At 34.2% G+C, this 18,503-nt stretch overlaps 2 protein-coding genes across 8 annotated transcripts; both read left to right on the top strand.

Moving 5' to 3' along the window:
* Window positions 1–3,838: 3,838 nt before the first annotated feature.
* LOC112178744 (glucose-6-phosphate isomerase 1, chloroplastic) lies at window positions 3,839–7,326 on the top strand. Of its 4 annotated transcripts, none has more exons than XM_024316950.2 (10): window positions 3,841–3,981; window positions 4,300–4,443; window positions 4,543–4,608; window positions 5,190–5,258; window positions 5,375–5,482; window positions 5,902–5,954; window positions 6,036–6,174; window positions 6,286–6,442; window positions 6,741–6,807; window positions 6,893–7,326. In XM_024316950.2, the coding sequence occupies exons 2-9, from the start codon at window positions 4,375–4,377 to the stop codon at window positions 6,764–6,766; spliced, it is 687 nt and encodes a 228-aa protein (XP_024172718.1). In that variant the 5' UTR covers window positions 3,841–3,981; window positions 4,300–4,374; the 3' UTR covers window positions 6,767–6,807; window positions 6,893–7,326. The 4 variants fall into 4 exon arrangements, 3 of the variants coding, with proteins under 3 accessions (XP_024172718.1, XP_024172719.1, XP_040366922.1); XM_024316951.2 differs by having other exon boundaries at window positions 3,877–3,994; XR_002927511.2 differs by lacking the exon at window positions 6,286–6,442 and having other exon boundaries at window positions 3,839–3,981.
* Window positions 7,327–12,237: 4,911 nt separating this feature from the next.
* On the top strand, window positions 12,238–15,724 carry LOC112178366 (glucose-6-phosphate isomerase 1, chloroplastic). 4 transcript variants are annotated; one of them, XM_040510984.1, is made up of 10 exons: window positions 12,240–12,380; window positions 12,699–12,842; window positions 12,942–13,007; window positions 13,589–13,657; window positions 13,774–13,881; window positions 14,301–14,353; window positions 14,435–14,573; window positions 14,685–14,841; window positions 15,139–15,205; window positions 15,291–15,724. In XM_040510984.1, exons 2-9 carry the CDS (start codon window positions 12,774–12,776, stop codon window positions 15,162–15,164), a joined length of 687 nt encoding a protein of 228 aa, XP_040366918.1. In that variant the 5' UTR covers window positions 12,240–12,380; window positions 12,699–12,773; the 3' UTR covers window positions 15,165–15,205; window positions 15,291–15,724. The 4 variants fall into 4 exon arrangements, 3 of the variants coding, with proteins under 3 accessions (XP_040366918.1, XP_040366919.1, XP_040366920.1); XM_040510985.1 differs by having other exon boundaries at window positions 12,276–12,393; XR_005803339.1 differs by lacking the exon at window positions 14,685–14,841 and having other exon boundaries at window positions 12,238–12,380.
* Window positions 15,725–18,503: the final 2,779 nt, after the last annotated feature.

The following is an 18,503-nucleotide window of genomic DNA, read 5'->3' as shown; positions in this document are numbered from 1 at the left end:
TGTATATCATTTTTTTTTTTTTGCCTCTGCTAATTTTTTCATTCCTAGAATTTGGTTAATTTCTGTTTAACTACTTTTTTTTTTTTTTTTTTTTTTTTTGAGAATTGAAGCTAGGTAACCAATAGAATTGGTTATACACTGATTTTAGAAACGGGTTGTTCCTTGTTTTTCTTTTTTCAAATTTTTTTATTTCTTTTTATTTTTTTGATATATGATTAAAAGAATAAACCAATCGTCTTCATTGAAATTAACTTGTCTGATCGATGAGAAGGTTTTCTTTATGGTGATGATGACTCAAAATTGACTGATCCTGGTAAAAGTGAAATTCAAGGACTCAAAATTCAAGGACCCATCACCATTATCAATCTCCTCCTCTGCCCCTACATTCTGACCCAATAACTCTTCCGCCGAGAACATCAATTCTGGATCTGGAAGTTCAAACAGCTGATCATCTAGGAACAACATCTCGACTAGAATCCGAATCCGAAGAGCCCTCTTCTTCTTCTTCTTCTTTTCAATATCCGCCTTTTCCTTTCGCAAAGATTTCATCTTTCTGACTCCAAATGCCGCAGAGCGCACCAGCCTCATCTCTTTCTCGATCCAAACAAACCGACTTTCGCAGGAAATTGCAGAAAAGAAAACTAGGGTTTCGTAGATCAGCAAAACGATGAACAGAGAAACAGAGCAAGAGAGAAACTGAGAAGAAAACTAGGGTTTCGTAGATCGGCAAAACGATGAACAGAGAAACAGAGCAAGAGAGAAACAGAGCATGAGAGAAACTGAGAATAAGATTTGTGTTATATATAGGATATTTTAATTGGGTCGGTTGATGGTAGGATATTTTAATTAGGATATTTTAATTAGGATATATAGGATATTTTAATTAGGATATTTTAATTATAGAAGCATAGTTGCTCATTGGAAAATAATAGAAAAGTAATTCACATACTTTTGACAATAGTGTCATTGAACAAAAGTTATTCTTTTATAAGTAACTTCAGTTGAAATTTGTTTGGTAATCAGAGATCCTGATGAATTCTTGTAATTAATTAAGAGAATGAAAAACGAACTAATGAACATCATGATATACAATTTATTAAAACGAACTAATAGACATCCTGATATACAATTTATTATTGTGATACTCTCAAAAACACTGACACTTCATATTGATACCATGTTGCAGGTCCGAAAAATTGTACCATGGAATCAGTTGTACCATCACATAATCACCCACCTTAACCTCTTAACTTCCACCAAATTTTTTTTTTTTAACTTAATTATATGTAGAAATCAATTTTAACAGCCTTTTACACAAAGTACACACCAAGTTTCCCATTTCCATTTCACCCAAAACCTCCCAAATTGCACACGTGACTCTTACAAGGGCTCGCATCACGAAAATAGTCCATGCACCATGCTTCATTTTATCACACTCTTTCTCTTTATGGCGCCAGAGAAAAAGAGAGAATCAAACTCTATAAATTAAGCACTGAAACTCTCTCTTTCCATTTTTCCGGTGAACTTTGAAAATTGCAATAGACTTGGAATCTTCGAGTCTCGTTCCCATGGTCAGCTACTAACCAGGGATTATTTGCTCAACTACTGTCCGATTTGAATCGGTTGACAGATTTCATTTCTGAAAAATCTAGATACATGTCAACCGTTCGATTTCAATCGGACGGTAGTTGAGCAAGTAATCCCTGGTCAGTAGTTGACCAGGGGAACATCTCTATGGAATCTTCAGATAAAACTATCAGAGAAAGGTGTCCTGTTCTGCCCTCAAGCACCACAAAGTTTCTGCAGAGAAAGGTGAGTAGCTTCTCTTCTTCTGTTACCTCATCGTTTTCTTTTGGAAACCCTAGTGCAGCTTTTGATCTAAATTTCAAAACCCCAACTACTAGTCAATGTGATTTGTTTCTAATACCAAAAAAATAAAAATAAAAATAAACTAAATTCAATTTCAAGCTCTGATTACCGGTTTAAATCAACGATTGAACTAGTCCCCCCAATTCTTGTGCCGAAGACCTCAAGAAACATGTAATGAAGGTTTTCGAAGATGTGACCAAACACTGTGAGGACAAGAAGTTGAGAATTCAATTTGACATGGTTGGGGGGTACAACTCCTTATTAATCAAATTGCAATTCGAGTGTTCAGTTTTGCGGTAGATTCCCACTTTCTTGATGAAGCGAGAGAGCTCTTTAAGCCTTTCTCTGATCAGGCCATATTGTTTGAACTAGCGGTCTTCACCATGGTCACTATGGCCTACTCCGGGGCTGGCAAGACCAAGGATGCTCACAAGGTCTACTAGCACATGTTAGGCACCGGTGTTACCCCCACCTCCTACACTTACACTACATTCATCACCGCTGGTGATGGGGTTGTCCCCAACTCCTATACTTACTCAGTTTTAATCAAGGGACTCGATGCTGACCCCAAATTTTTTGGAGATGCTAAGAAGTACTTGCTTGAGATGATGGACAAGGACAAGGCCATAAGAAGTCGATTCTATATTGAAATGTGTTGAGCCGACTTATATCCTACTTATTTATACTCTTACCCACTCCGTCAATTTCAAAATATTACATGATTATTCATTTTATGGATGCTTTTATATATTACTTTTATGTCTTTTCTTTTGAATTGATATAATCGTCTTATATGACACAAAATAATTTTTTTTTTGGGAAAAAAAAAGGAAGTGAGAAACTATTTGAGAATGAAAAATGATGGGATTTTATCAACAAATAGTAGACAATTTTTTTTAATTTTTTTTGTCAATTTTTTTATTTTATTTTTTGTTATTTGTATACCTAAATATTGAAAACTACTTAAAATTAAAATATGTTGCAAGGATAATCATGTTTCGTCATAGGGACAATGATTGACAAAGTGGAAACAGAAATATTTAACCCACTATTTAATCATTTTATATCGTATTGATATTTTCCTAAGAGGAAACAAAAATAATATGATCATTTTTTTTTTTTGATATTTGTATATCATTTTTGTATTTTTGTATATCATTTTTTTTTTTTGCCTCTGCTAATTTTTTCATTCCTAGAATTTGGTTAATTTCTGTTTAACTACTTTTTTTTTTTTTTTTTGAGAATTGAAGCTTAGGTAACCAAGAGAATTGGTTATACACTGATTTTTTTATTTCAAATTTTTTTATTTCTTTTTAGTTTTTTGATATATGATTAAAAGAATAAACCAATCGTCTTCATTGAAATTAACTTGTCTGATCGATGAGAAGGTTTTCTTTATGGTGATGATGACTCAAAATTGACTGATCCTGGTAAAAGTGAAATTCAAGGACCCATCACCATTATCAATCTCCTCCTCTGCCCCTACATTCTGACCCAATAACTCTTCCGCAGAGAAGAATAATTCCGGATCTGGAATTTTATGATCATCTAGGAACAACATCTCGACTAGAATCCGAATCCGAAGCGCCCTCTTCTTCTTCTTCTTCTTTTCGATATCCGCCTTTTCCTTTCGCAAAGATTTCATCTTTCTGACTCCAAAGATTTCCTTTCGCACCAGCCTCATCTCTTTATCGATCCAAACAAACCGACTTTCGCAGGAAATTGCAGAAAAGAAAACTAGGGTTTCGTAGATCGGCAAAACGATGAACAGAGAAACAGAGCAAGAGAGAAACTGAGAAGAAAACTAGGGTTTCGTAGATCGGCAAAACGATGAACAGAGAAACAGAGCAAGAGAGAAACAGAGCATGAGAGAAACTGAGAATAAGATTTGTGTTATATATGGATATTTTAATTGGGTCGGTTGATGGTAGGATATTTTAATTATAGAAGCATAGTTGCTCATTGGAAAATAATAGAAAAGCATATTTTAATTGGTTCTGATGTAATATTGATTTCAATCATTTTCAGAGTGGGGGTACTCCTGAAACTAGAAATGGTTTACTCGAAGTACAGAAGGCCTTTCGTGAGGCTGGCCTAAATTTCGCAAAACAGGTTTTGATCTCAGGTTTTGCTTTATGCTTTGTTAAAATTCCATGCTTTGTAGTGGAAATGTAGGAGTCTGTTTGGTAATATATTAAGTGGTTTGTTGACTAGCTGGATGCTGATTGCTGTTCATTTACTCATTTGTATTTGACAGTGGGATGTTACCATGTTTTCAAAAAGTTTTTTATATTTTTGTTACTTTTCTAGTGCCTGATTGACCAATGTGCTTATTTTTCATGTGCATTTTACTCTAGCGGCACATTTTTTATCGTCTTATTTTAATTGTTTTATGCCGTTTATTTCTCATGCTCTTCTGTTTCTGTGTAGGGTGTGGCTATAACTCAAGAAAATTCATTATTAGACAACACTGCTAGAATTGAGGGCTGGTTAGCTAGATTCCCAATGTTTGACTGGGTTGGTGGAAGAACATCTGAGATGTCTGCAGTTGGTCTTCTTCCAGCAGCGCTTCAGGTTGGTATTACAGAATTCCAATTGTACATGATCATCATTCTTGTTTTTTAATTTTGTTTATTTACTTGGATGGTTATCTATATTTCATCCTTGTTTCAGGGAATTGACATTAAAGAAATGCTCGCTGGTGGAAAGTTGATGGATGAGGCTAATAGAACCACTGTGGTAAGCATGAGGTTTTTACTTCTGCTTGAACATATTGCTGAAGTTTCTGAATCATAATGTCAGAGTATCTGTTCAATTTTGATTTTGAGTTGTGATTCCTGTCAAGTACCTTTTCGTGGCACATGAGCTAGGTCATCTATGAGGGTTGGTATATTATAAATAATGGAATAATTAATGAAACTATACCTTGTATTGCAATATATGAATCATGTCTTTGGCTCAGCTGCACCATAGCTTCATTGAAGTTTGATTAATGATATTCAGTATGTTATATGCCTTACCCTGCCTCCTTTTTTTATTTCTGTTTGAAATAGTCTATTTGCACACCAATCTAGTACTATTATATCTGTTGCCTTTAGCATCAAACCCAATTCTTGTTGTTCTTTGCTGGTGATGTAATTAGTTTTATGTCCTAATAATAAATGATTATCAAGTCTGAACTCCAATTTGTAGTTGAATTCCATGAGAAAAAAATTGCAAAACTAATTGACAATAGTGGTTGTGTTGTTGTTTCTCGAGTTTACCCTGACTAAAATAAGATTGGAAGCAAAAGATATAATTTTCATTCTTTCTTCGTTCAGGTTAAGAATAATCCTGCCGCCTTGCTTGCTTTATGCTGGTATTGGGCTACTGATGGATTGGGATCCAAGGTATTGTTTGCTCAATCTATGAATGTCTTTAAATAGCGTATTTTTCAGTGTGATTTCTTTATGGTTGGTTTTTCTTTCTGAAGATGTTCAACTGTTTCCCCTTTTGATTTTCTCAGGATATGGTTGTTCTTCCTTACAGGGACAGCCTATTATTATTTAGTCGGTATTTGCAGCAGTTGGTCATGGAATCTATTGGGAAAGAATTTGACCTTGATGGTAATCAGGTATGTGTAATTTTTTCTTTTGTTTGGGGAATATTAATCATCCAGAAAACTCTTAGTTAGGTTGCCAATATCATGTATTTCTAGCATTTTGCATTATAATTGTTTATAATGGTGATTGGGATTCTAGTGTCAAGCTTCCACCAAGTTCTATGAGTCTTTGTTACCAAACCGCTCATAATTTGTATATCTTTATGAATCAATTTGGATCAGAGTTGTTAACTGATCAAGTAAACACGGATTGTTTTCTGAGTTGAGTTGTTCAGTCTATTTGTTCACTGGATTGCTTCAGTCCATTTTTTCTATAAGTAGTACTCTCCAATCTCCATCGTTAAAATGGTCCTGCCCTAGATTCTTCATGTGTCAAAACTTTGTAATTTATAGTTTTAGCATGGCTTGAAGCTCACCTTTTGATTTTACAGGTGAATCAAAGACTTACAGTGTACGGAAACAAAGGGAGCACGGATCAGCATGCGTGAGTTTTCAATTTGCTTTATTAGGTTTATCTATATCTTGATGTAAACCATTTCCGAGCCTGATGCACCTGCTTGTGCAGATACATCCAACAACTGAGAGATGGCGTGCACAATTTCTTTGTGACATTCATTGAAGTACTACGAGATAGGCCTCCTGGTCATGATTGGGAGCTTGAACCAGGTGTCACATGTGGTGACTATCTATTTGGAATGCTACAGGTTAGATTCATCACATTAACCAGTTAATGTTATCTGGAGAAGAGATTTTTCTGTTTCCTTGGTACTTTTCCATTTTAAAATTCCTGCCTATCTAAAATTAACTTCTTACAGGGAACACGATCGGCTCTTTATTCTAATGACCGAGAGTCGATTACGGTTTCTGTGGAAGAAGTGACACCTAGATCTGTAGGTGCTCTTATAGCACTTTATGAGAGAGCGGTTGGGATTTATGCCTCACTTGTCAACATTAATGCTTACCATCAACCTGGTGAGTAAAACTGTTTTGACCATCCTTGGGTTTGAAATGAGAGATAAAAGGGATTTTTTTTTGTTTTTGTTTTTTTTGTTCAGTGCATTATGCATTTGTATCTGATATTGTTAACTGAGTTCACCTAAAATGTCTGACTGGTGATTTTTCTTTGATCTGTCTTGGTTAATCCTACATGTATTGTTGAAAACAGACAAGGGGAATGAGGGGACCGCTTCTAAAATGTGACATATGCTAAAGATATGACTGAGTTTGTCTTGTTTCTAACCATCACCACTTACACTCTTTTTGTTTTCAGCTGTAAAGAGCCTGTTGAGCCATTGACACTAGATGAAGTAGCCGATCGGTGCCACGCTGCTGAAGATGTATTACCAGTTTTTTGTTTCCAATCCTTTTTTTTTTCTAAACCCATTTGCTAACGTACTTACCTAATTGCTTTGCTTGCTTCAGATTGAAATAATTTACAAGATCATCGCTCACATGGCGGCAAATGACAGAGCTCTTATTGCTGAAGGCAGTTGCGGTTCACCACGGAGTGTCAAAGTTTTCCTCGGCGAGTGTAATGTGGAGGCATTATATTGATTTCTTTCATCTCCAATCTCCATGTGCCATAGAAAAAAATAACAGAGCAGAACAGAGAGTACATCTCCATGTGCCATAAACGAAGAGATCATCTCCATGTATTAGCAAGCATTATTTAATTTCAGCCCCATTGTATTTTTGTTAATTTCAGAATCGAGAATCTGGTTAAATTAAGCTTGGAAATAAAATTCCAGTACGAGGCTCTGTGATTCCACCGTTGTCACAAACTACAGTTTCTAGACGTTATTGGGGAATAAGCTGGTTTAACAGAAATATTATACAAATTAATCTTGGGGTCATAATCTTCATTCTCTGTCAACATTGTCTGGTCTGCTTGTTGCTCTCACATGGTTATGGCTATTGGCCTTTAAGGGTTATCAAAGCTCAAAAGCTTTTATTAGCAACTAGTTCTGTGGCGCCTCCGGCATGGTATTAATGGATGATTCCTCACATTATTTGCTCTAAAACTTTATTTAGAGCAAATAAAAAAATTACCACACCCTTGGCCATATAATACTAGCTTGCATTTTGTTTGATATGGCATATACAAAATTTAAAATGTGTTGTATTTAAGGGTCAACCTTGTTCTTTAAACATTACAACTTGTTCTTAGAAGGCTTAATATGCATATGATCTTTATGGATTTGATTAAGGTACTTTGTATTTCTTACTCGTTTTTTACGAACACAGGTCGGAGAAGGTCATAAGAAGTCGATTCTATATTGAAATGTATTGAAAATGTGTTGTATTTAAGGGTCAATCTTGTTCTTTAAACATTACAACTTGTTCTTAGAAGGCTTAATATGCATATGATCTTTATGGATTTGATTAAGGTACTTTGTATTTCTTACTCGTTTTTTACGAACACAGGTCGAACAAGGTCATAAGAAGTCAATTCTATATTGAAATGTGTTGAGCCGACTTATATCCTACTTATTCATACTCTTACCCACTTAGTCAATTTCAAAATATTACATGATTATTCATTTTATGGATGCTTTTATATATTACTTTTATTTCTTTTCTTTTGAATTGATATAATTGTCTTATATGACACAAAACATTTTTTTTTTTTGAAAAAAAAAGGAAGTGAGAAACTATTTGAGAATGAAAAATGATGGGATTTCATCAACAAATAGTAGACAATTTTTTTGTTTTGTTATTTGTAAACCTAAATATTGAAAACTATTTAAAATTAAAATATGTTGCAAGGATAATCATGTTTCGTCATAGGGACAATGATTGAAAAAGTGGAAACAGAAATATTTAACCCACTATTTAATCGTTTTATATCGTATTGATATTTTCCTAAGAGGAAACAAAAATAATATGATCATTTTTTTTTGATATTTGTATATCATTTTTGTATTTTTGTATATCATTTTTTTTTTTTGCCTCTGCTAATTTTTTCATTCCTAGAATTTGGTTAATTTCTGTTTAACTACTTTTTTTTTTTTTTTTTTTTTTTTGAGAATTGAAGCTAGGTAACCAATAGAATTGGTTATACACTGATTTTAGAAACGGGTTGTTCCTTGTTTTTCTTTTTTCAAATTTTTTTATTTCTTTTTATTTTTTTGATATATGATTAAAAGAATAAACCAATCGTCTTCATTGAAATTAACTTGTCTGATCGATGAGAAGGTTTTCTTTATGGTGATGATGACTCAAAATTGACTGATCCTGGTAAAAGTGAAATTCAAGGACTCAAAATTCAAGGACCCATCACCATTATCAATCTCCTCCTCTGCCCCTACATTCTGACCCAATAACTCTTCCGCCGAGAACATCAATTCTGGATCTGGAAGTTCAAACAGCTGATCATCTAGGAACAACATCTCGACTAGAATCCGAATCCGAAGAGCCCTCTTCTTCTTCTTCTTCTTTTCAATATCCGCCTTTTCCTTTCGCAAAGATTTCATCTTTCTGACTCCAAATGCCGCAGAGCGCACCAGCCTCATCTCTTTCTCGATCCAAACAAACCGACTTTCGCAGGAAATTGCAGAAAAGAAAACTAGGGTTTCGTAGATCAGCAAAACGATGAACAGAGAAACAGAGCAAGAGAGAAACTGAGAAGAAAACTAGGGTTTCGTAGATCGGCAAAACGATGAACAGAGAAACAGAGCAAGAGAGAAACAGAGCATGAGAGAAACTGAGAATAAGATTTGTGTTATATATAGGATATTTTAATTGGGTCGGTTGATGGTAGGATATTTTAATTAGGATATTTTAATTAGGATATATAGGATATTTTAATTAGGATATTTTAATTATAGAAGCATAGTTGCTCATTGGAAAATAATAGAAAAGTAATTCACATACTTTTGACAATAGTGTCATTGAACAAAAGTTATTCTTTTATAAGTAACTTCAGTTGAAATTTGTTTGGTAATCAGAGATCCTGATGAATTCTTGTAATTAATTAAGAGAATGAAAAACGAACTAATGAACATCATGATATACAATTTATTAAAACGAACTAATAGACATCCTGATATACAATTTATTATTGTGATACTCTCAAAAACACTGACACTTCATATTGATACCATGTTGCAGGTCCGAAAAATTGTACCATGGAATCAGTTGTACCATCACATAATCACCCACCTTAACCTCTTAACTTCCACCAAATTTTTTTTTTTTAACTTAATTATATGTAGAAATCAATTTTAACAGCCTTTTACACAAAGTACACACCAAGTTTCCCATTTCCATTTCACCCAAAACCTCCCAAATTGCACACGTGACTCTTACAAGGGCTCGCATCACGAAAATAGTCCATGCACCATGCTTCATTTTATCACACTCTTTCTCTTTATGGCGCCAGAGAAAAAGAGAGAATCAAACTCTATAAATTAAGCACTGAAACTCTCTCTTTCCATTTTTCCGGTGAACTTTGAAAATTGCAATAGACTTGGAATCTTCGAGTCTCGTTCCCATGGTCAGCTACTAACCAGGGATTATTTGCTCAACTACTGTCCGATTTGAATCGGTTGACAGATTTCATTTCTGAAAAATCTAGATACATGTCAACCGTTCGATTTCAATCGGACGGTAGTTGAGCAAGTAATCCCTGGTCAGTAGTTGACCAGGGGAACATCTCTATGGAATCTTCAGATAAAAACTATCAGAGAAAGGTGTCCTGTTCTGCCCTCAAGCACCACAAAGTTTTTGCAGAGAAAGGTGAGTAGCTTCTCTTCTTCTGTTACCTCATCGTTTTCTTTTGGAAACCCTAGTGCAGCTTTTGATCTAAATTTCAAAACCCCAACTACTAGTCAATGTGATTTGTTTCTAATACCAAAAAAATAAAAATAAAAATAAACTAAATTCAATTTCAAGCTCTGATTACCGGTTTAAATCAACGATTGAACTAGTCCCCCCAATTCTTGTGCCGAAGACCTCAAGAAACATGTAATGAAGGTTTTCGAAGATGTGACCAAACACTGTGAGGACAAGAAGTTGAGAATTCAATTTGACATGGTTGGGGGGTACAACTCCTTATTAATCAAATTGCAATTCGAGTGTTCAGTTTTGCGGTAGATTCCCACTTTCTTGATGAAGCGAGAGAGCTCTTTAAGCCTTTCTCTGATCAGGCCATATTGTTTGAACTAGCGGTCTTCACCATGGTCACTATGGCCTACTCCGGGGCTGGCAAGACCAAGGATGCTCACAAGGTCTACTAGCACATGTTAGGCACCGGTGTTACCCCCACCTCCTACACTTACACTACATTCATCACCGCTGGTGATGGGGTTGTCCCCAACTCCTATACTTACTCAGTTTTAATCAAGGGACTCGATGCTGACCCCAAATTTTTTGGAGATGCTAAGAAGTACTTGCTTGAGATGATGGACAAGGACAAGGCCATAAGAAGTCGATTCTATATTGAAATGTGTTGAGCCGACTTATATCCTACTTATTTATACTCTTACCCACTCCGTCAATTTCAAAATATTACATGATTATTCATTTTATGGATGCTTTTATATATTACTTTTATGTCTTTTCTTTTGAATTGATATAATCGTCTTATATGACACAAAATAATTTTTTTTTTTGGGAAAAAAAAAAGGAAGTGAGAAACTATTTGAGAATGAAAAATGATGGGATTTTATCAACAAATAGTAGACAATTTTTTTTAATTTTTTTTTGTCAATTTTTTTATTTTATTTTTTTGTTATTTGTATACCTAAATATTGAAAACTACTTAAAATTAAAATATGTTGCAAGGATAATCATGTTTCGTCATAGGGACAATGATTGACAAAGTGGAAACAGAAATATTTAACCCACTATTTAATCATTTTATATCGTATTGATATTTTCCTAAGAGGAAACAAAAATAATATGATCATTTTTTTTTTTGATATTTGTATATCATTTTTGTATTTTTGTATATCATTTTTTTTTTTTTGCCTCTGCTAATTTTTTCATTCCTAGAATTTGGTTAATTTCTGTTTAACTACTTTTTTTTTTTTTTTTTGAGAATTGAAGCTTAGGTAACCAAGAGAATTGGTTATACACTGATTTTTTTATTTCAAATTTTTTTATTTCTTTTTAGTTTTTTGATATATGATTAAAAGAATAAACCAATCGTCTTCATTGAAATTAACTTGTCTGATCGATGAGAAGGTTTTCTTTATGGTGATGATGACTCAAAATTGACTGATCCTGGTAAAAGTGAAATTCAAGGACCCATCACCATTATCAATCTCCTCCTCTGCCCCTACATTCTGACCCAATAACTCTTCCGCAGAGAAGAATAATTCCGGATCTGGAATTTTATGATCATCTAGGAACAACATCTCGACTAGAATCCGAATCCGAAGCGCCCTCTTCTTCTTCTTCTTCTTTTCGATATCCGCCTTTTCCTTTCGCAAAGATTTCATCTTTCTGACTCCAAAGATTTCCTTTCGCACCAGCCTCATCTCTTTATCGATCCAAACAAACCGACTTTCGCAGGAAATTGCAGAAAAGAAAACTAGGGTTTCGTAGATCGGCAAAACGATGAACAGAGAAACAGAGCAAGAGAGAAACTGAGAAGAAAACTAGGGTTTCGTAGATCGGCAAAACGATGAACAGAGAAACAGAGCAAGAGAGAAACAGAGCATGAGAGAAACTGAGAATAAGATTTGTGTTATATATGGATATTTTAATTGGGTCGGTTGATGGTAGGATATTTTAATTATAGAAGCATAGTTGCTCATTGGAAAATAATAGAAAAGCATATTTTAATTGGTTCTGATGTAATATTGATTTCAATCATTTTCAGAGTGGGGGTACTCCTGAAACTAGAAATGGTTTACTCGAAGTACAGAAGGCCTTTCGTGAGGCTGGCCTAAATTTCGCAAAACAGGTTTTGATCTCAGGTTTTGCTTTATGCTTTGTTAAAATTCCATGCTTTGTAGTGGAAATGTAGGAGTCTGTTTGGTAATATATTAAGTGGTTTGTTGACTAGCTGGATGCTGATTGCTGTTCATTTACTCATTTGTATTTGACAGTGGGATGTTACCATGTTTTCAAAAAGTTTTTTATATTTTTGTTACTTTTCTAGTGCCTGATTGACCAATGTGCTTATTTTTCATGTGCATTTTACTCTAGCGGCACATTTTTTATCGTCTTATTTTAATTGTTTTATGCCGTTTATTTCTCATGCTCTTCTGTTTCTGTGTAGGGTGTGGCTATAACTCAAGAAAATTCATTATTAGACAACACTGCTAGAATTGAGGGCTGGTTAGCTAGATTCCCAATGTTTGACTGGGTTGGTGGAAGAACATCTGAGATGTCTGCAGTTGGTCTTCTTCCAGCAGCGCTTCAGGTTGGTATTACAGAATTCCAATTGTACATGATCATCATTCTTGTTTTTTAATTTTGTTTATTTACTTGGATGGTTATCTATATTTCATCCTTGTTTCAGGGAATTGACATTAAAGAAATGCTCGCTGGTGGAAAGTTGATGGATGAGGCTAATAGAACCACTGTGGTAAGCATGAGGTTTTTACTTCTGCTTGAACATATTGCTGAAGTTTCTGAATCATAATGTCAGAGTATCTGTTCAATTTTGATTTTGAGTTGTGATTCCTGTCAAGTACCTTTTCGTGGCACATGAGCTAGGTCATCTATGAGGGTTGGTATATTATAAATAATGGAATAATTAATGAAACTATACCTTGTATTGCAATATATGAATCATGTCTTTGGCTCAGCTGCACCATAGCTTCATTGAAGTTTGATTAATGATATTCAGTATGTTATATGCCTTACCCTGCCTCCTTTTTTTATTTCTGTTTGAAATAGTCTATTTGCACACCAATCTAGTACTATTATATCTGTTGCCTTTAGCATCAAACCCAATTCTTGTTGTTCTTTGCTGGTGATGTAATTAGTTTTATGTCCTAATAATAAATGATTATCAAGTCTGAACTCCAATTTGTAGTTGAATTCCATGAGAAAAAAATTGCAAAACTAATTGACAATAGTGGTTGTGTTGTTGTTTCTCGAGTTTACCCTGACTAAAATAAGATTGGAAGCAAAAGATATAATTTTCATTCTTTCTTCGTTCAGGTTAAGAATAATCCTGCCGCCTTGCTTGCTTTATGCTGGTATTGGGCTACTGATGGATTGGGATCCAAGGTATTGTTTGCTCAATCTATGAATGTCTTTAAATAGCGTATTTTTCAGTGTGATTTCTTTATGGTTGGTTTTTCTTTCTGAAGATGTTCAACTGTTTCCCCTTTTGATTTTCTCAGGATATGGTTGTTCTTCCTTACAGGGACAGCCTATTATTATTTAGTCGGTATTTGCAGCAGTTGGTCATGGAATCTATTGGGAAAGAATTTGACCTTGATGGTAATCAGGTATGTGTAATTTTTTCTTTTGTTTGGGGAATATTAATCATCCAGAAAACTCTTAGTTAGGTTGCCAATATCATGTATTTCTAGCATTTTGCATTATAATTGTTTATAATGGTGATTGGGATTCTAGTGTCAAGCTTCCACCAAGTTCTATGAGTCTTTGTTACCAAACCGCTCATAATTTGTATATCTTTATGAATCAATTTGGATCAGAGTTGTTAACTGATCAAGTAAACACGGATTGTTTTCTGAGTTGAGTTGTTCAGTCTATTTGTTCACTGGATTGCTTCAGTCCATTTTTTCTATAAGTAGTACTCTCCAATCTCCATCGTTAAAATGGTCCTGCCCTAGATTCTTCATGTGTCAAAACTTTGTAATTTATAGTTTTAGCATGGCTTGAAGCTCACCTTTTGATTTTACAGGTGAATCAAAGACTTACAGTGTACGGAAACAAAGGGAGCACGGATCAGCATGCGTGAGTTTTCAATTTGCTTTATTAGGTTTATCTATATCTTGATGTAAACCATTTCCGAGCCTGATGCACCTGCTTGTGCAGATACATCCAACAACTGAGAGATGGCGTGCACAATTTCTTTGTGACATTCATTGAAGTACTACGAGATAGGCCTCCTGGTCATGATTGGGAGCTTGAACCAGGTGTCACATGTGGTGACTATCTATTTGGAATGCTACAGGTTAGATTCATCACATTAACCAGTTAATGTTATCTGGAGAAGAGATTTTTCTGTTTCCTTGGTACTTTTCCATTTTAAAATTCCTGCCTATCTAAAATTAACTTCTTACAGGGAACACGATCGGCTCTTTATTCTAATGACCGAGAGTCGATTACGGTTTCTGTGGAAGAAGTGACACCTAGATCTGTAGGTGCTCTTATAGCACTTTATGAGAGAGCGGTTGGGATTTATGCCTCACTTGTCAACATTAATGCTTACCATCAACCTGGTGAGTAAAACTGTTTTGACCATCCTTGGGTTTGAAATGAGAGATAAAAGGGATTTTTTTTTGTTTTTGTTTTTTTGTTCAGTGCATTATGCATTTGTATCTGATATTGTTAACTGAGTTCACCTAAAATGTCTGACTGGTGATTTTTCTTTGATCTGTCTTTGTTAATCCTACATGTATTGTTGAAAACAGACAAGGGGAATGAGGGGACCGCTTCTAAAATGTGACATATGCTAAAGATATGACTGAGTTTGTCTTGTTTCTAACCATCACCACTTACACTCTTTTTGTTTTCAGCTGTAAAGAGCCTGTTGAGCCATTGACACTAGATGAAGTAGCCGATCGGTGCCACGCTGCTGAAGATGTATTACCAGTTTTTTGTTTCCAATCCTTTTTTTTTTCTAAACCCATTTGCTAACGTACTTACCTAATTGCTTTGCTTGCTTCAGATTGAAATAATTTACAAGATCATCGCTCACATGGCGGCAAATGACAGAGCTCTTATTGCTGAAGGCAGTTGCGGTTCACCACGGAGTGTCAAAGTTTTCCTCGGCGAGTGTAATGTGGAGGCATTATATTGATTTCTTTCATCTCCAATCTCCATGTGCCATAGAAAAAAATAACAGAGCAGAACAGAGAGTACATCTCCATGTGCCATAAACGAAGAGATCATCTCCATGTATTAGCAAGCATTATTTAATTTCAGCCCCATTGTATTTTTGTTAATTTCAGAATCGAGAATCTGGTTAAATTAAGCTTGGAAATAAAATTCCAGTACGAGGCTCTGTGATTCCACCGTTGTCACAAACTACAGTTTCTAGACGTTATTGGGGAATAAGCTGGTTTAACAGAAATATTATACAAATTAATCTTGGGGTCATAATCTTCATTCTCTGTCAACATTTTCTGGTCTGCTTGCTGCTTTCACATGGTTATGGCTATTGGCCTTTAAGGGTTATCAAAGCTCAAAAGCTTTTATTAGCAACTAGTTCTCTGGCGCCTCCAGCATAGTATTAATAGATGATTCCTCACATTATTTGCTCTAAAACTTTATTTAGAGCAAATAAAAAAATTACCACACCCTTGGCCATATATATTACTTTTATGTCTTTTCTTTTGAATTGATATAATTGTCTTATATGACACAAAACTTTTTTTTTTTTTTAAAAAAAAAAAAAAAGGAAGTGAGAAACTATTTGAGAATGAAAAATTATGGGATTTTATCAACAAATAGTAGACAAATTTTTTTTTTTTTTTGTAATTTGTATACCTAAATATTGAAAACTATTTAAAATTAAAATATGTTGCAATGATAATCATGTTTCGTCATAGGGACAATGATTGACAAAGTGGAAACAGAAATATTTAACCCACTACTTAATCATTTTATATCGTATTGATATTTTTCTAAGAGGAAACAAAAATAATATGATAATTTTTTTTTTGATATTTGTATATCATTTTTTTTTGCCTCTGCTAATTTTTTCTTTCCTAGAATTTGGTTAATTTCTGTTTAACAAAATGTAGGTTATTTAAAGGTCCTGTCTGATATCTGCTGGAATAGAATTCTTGATTTTGAAATACAAACTTTCTTCATAAAAATTGACTTTTTATACATACAAAATTTGGAAAAACTTTCTTCATAAAAATTGTAGAGATCATCGATACGATCTCGTACATATATAGAACGCAAATATCGGAGTTCGTATGAATTAATTATGAATTTTAGAAGAAAGGAGACTTTTGAAATGTACGTTATTTAGGGGGGGTCGTGAAAATTGACTTTTTATACATACAAAATTTGGAAAAACTTTCTTCATAAAAATTGTAGAGATCCTCGATACGATCTCGTACATATATGGAACGCAAATATCGGAGTTCGTATGAATTAATTATGAATTTTAGAAGAAAGGAGATTTTCGAAACGAACGTTATTTAGGGGGGTAGTGAAAATGACTTTTTATACGTACAAAATTTGGAACAACTTTCTTCATGAAAGTTGTAGAGCTCGTTGATACAATCTTGTGCATATATGGAACGCAAAAATCAGAGTTTGTATGAATTAATTATGAATTTTAGAAGAAAGTGGATTTTCGAAACGAATATTTGGAGCGGTCGTGAAAATTGACTTTTTATACATACAAAATTTGGAAAAACTTTCTTCATAAAAATTGTAGAGATCGTCGATACGATCTCGTACATATATGGAACGCAAATATCGAAGTTCGTATGAATTAATTATGAATTTTAGAAGAAAGGAGATTTTCGAAACGAACGTTATTTAGGGGGGTAGTGAAAATGACTTTTTATACGTACAAAATTTGGAACAACTTTCTTCATGAAAGTTGTAGAGCTCGTTGATACAATCTTGTGCATATATGGAACGCAAAAATTAGAGTTTGTATGAATTAATTATGAATTTTAGAAGAAAGTGGATTTTCGAAACGAATGTTATTTGGAGCGGTCGTGAAAATTGACTTTTTATACATACAAAATTTGGAAAAACTTTCTTCATAAAAGTTATGGAGCTCATCGATACGATCTCGTACATATATGGAACGCAAATATCGGAGTTCGTATGAATTAATTATGAATTTTAGAAGAAAGGAGGGGAGAGGAGAGAAAAATAAAAAACAAAAAGAGGAAGGGAGGGGCAAAATAGTCATTTTGGACCAAATTGTGTGAGATTGGAAAGTCTGAGGAGTAACTTGTCGAAATTAGGATAGCAGGGACTGAACTGTCGACGCCCTAAAAGTACAGGGAGTGACCAGTAATTTCCCCCTTTGTGTTATATATATAGACAGGTCGGGTCGGTAAACTCCACGCGTAAACTCCACGCGGCCAGCTAACGGAAATAAGATATTTTAATTGGTAAACCAATTTCTATAAAAACAAAATGGAAATGGAATTCTTTTTTTTTTTTTTTTGGAAATTTCTAAAGTGCATTGTGCACATGCTTCATGTTACATAACATCATTTTAGCCATTGTTGTTCCTAAGACTAATATTTTAACTGGGTTGGTTAGACTATAATTAATTTATAATATTTTTCAGAAAAGTAACTTATGATATTAAATATTAGACTGTTTATTTACTCTCAAAGTCAAAAATAAAAAAACACAAATCTATATTTAGGTTCCTCTATATTTCTGCCTACATAAGAGAAACAGAAGTATAACGAAATAACTCTATATAACCGTGTGTGCGGAGGTTCGAGGAAATAGAACCAAACTCGATCAAAAACCATTTTTCAAAGTACTCGTCTTTTGCAGATAGGTAATTATTCTCCTCTGTAATTATTGACAGTCATCAACTCGTCACAGTCCTTCTTACACTCTGCTCCTTATATGTCTGCGTTCTATGGAAACTACAAATTGTAGGTTATTTAAAGGTCTTGTCTGATATCTACTGGAATAGAATTCTTGATTTTGAAATGCAAACACTTGAGAATACTTATTAGACTAATCCATTAGAGAAAGAAATTCCAAACTTTTGTAACTTTAAACCGACCATCCAATGTGCAAGTACAACTTCATGAACTTAGACAAGTCAGTACTATTATTAATTTGATTCCAAAGATTTCCCAGCCACAACATGTCACCAATATTCGATCGATAAGCTCTACAATGTCATATACAAGCTTATTTCAAACACAATTGTGAA

Source organism: Rosa chinensis, chromosome 7 (genome assembly GCF_002994745.2).
Source record: "Rosa chinensis cultivar Old Blush chromosome 7, RchiOBHm-V2, whole genome shotgun sequence".
Lineage (NCBI taxonomy): Eukaryota > Viridiplantae > Streptophyta > Magnoliopsida > Rosales > Rosaceae > Rosa > Rosa chinensis.
This window is presented reverse-complemented; position numbering and strand designations above follow the sequence as displayed.

What these genes read in the sequence shown, in the direction of transcription:
- LOC112178744 (XM_024316950.2), top strand. Translation starts at nt 4,375, where the DNA reads ATGTTTGACTGGGTTGGTGGAAGAACATCTGAGATGTCTGCAGTTGGT. An exon ending in ATCTATTTGGAATGCTACAG is followed by an intron (nt 6,175 to 6,285) that starts GTTAGATTCATC and finishes AACTTCTTACAG; the next exon opens with GGAACACGATCGGCTCTTTA. An exon ending in TAATGCTTACCATCAACCTG is followed by an intron (nt 6,443 to 6,740) that starts GTGAGTAAAACT and finishes TTTTGTTTTCAG; the next exon opens with CTGTAAAGAGCCTGTTGAGC.
- LOC112178366 (XM_040510984.1), top strand. Translation starts at nt 12,774, where the DNA reads ATGTTTGACTGGGTTGGTGGAAGAACATCTGAGATGTCTGCAGTTGGT. An exon ending in CTGATGGATTGGGATCCAAG is followed by an intron (nt 13,658 to 13,773) that starts GTATTGTTTGCT and finishes TGATTTTCTCAG; the next exon opens with GATATGGTTGTTCTTCCTTA. An exon ending in ATCTATTTGGAATGCTACAG is followed by an intron (nt 14,574 to 14,684) that starts GTTAGATTCATC and finishes AACTTCTTACAG; the next exon opens with GGAACACGATCGGCTCTTTA.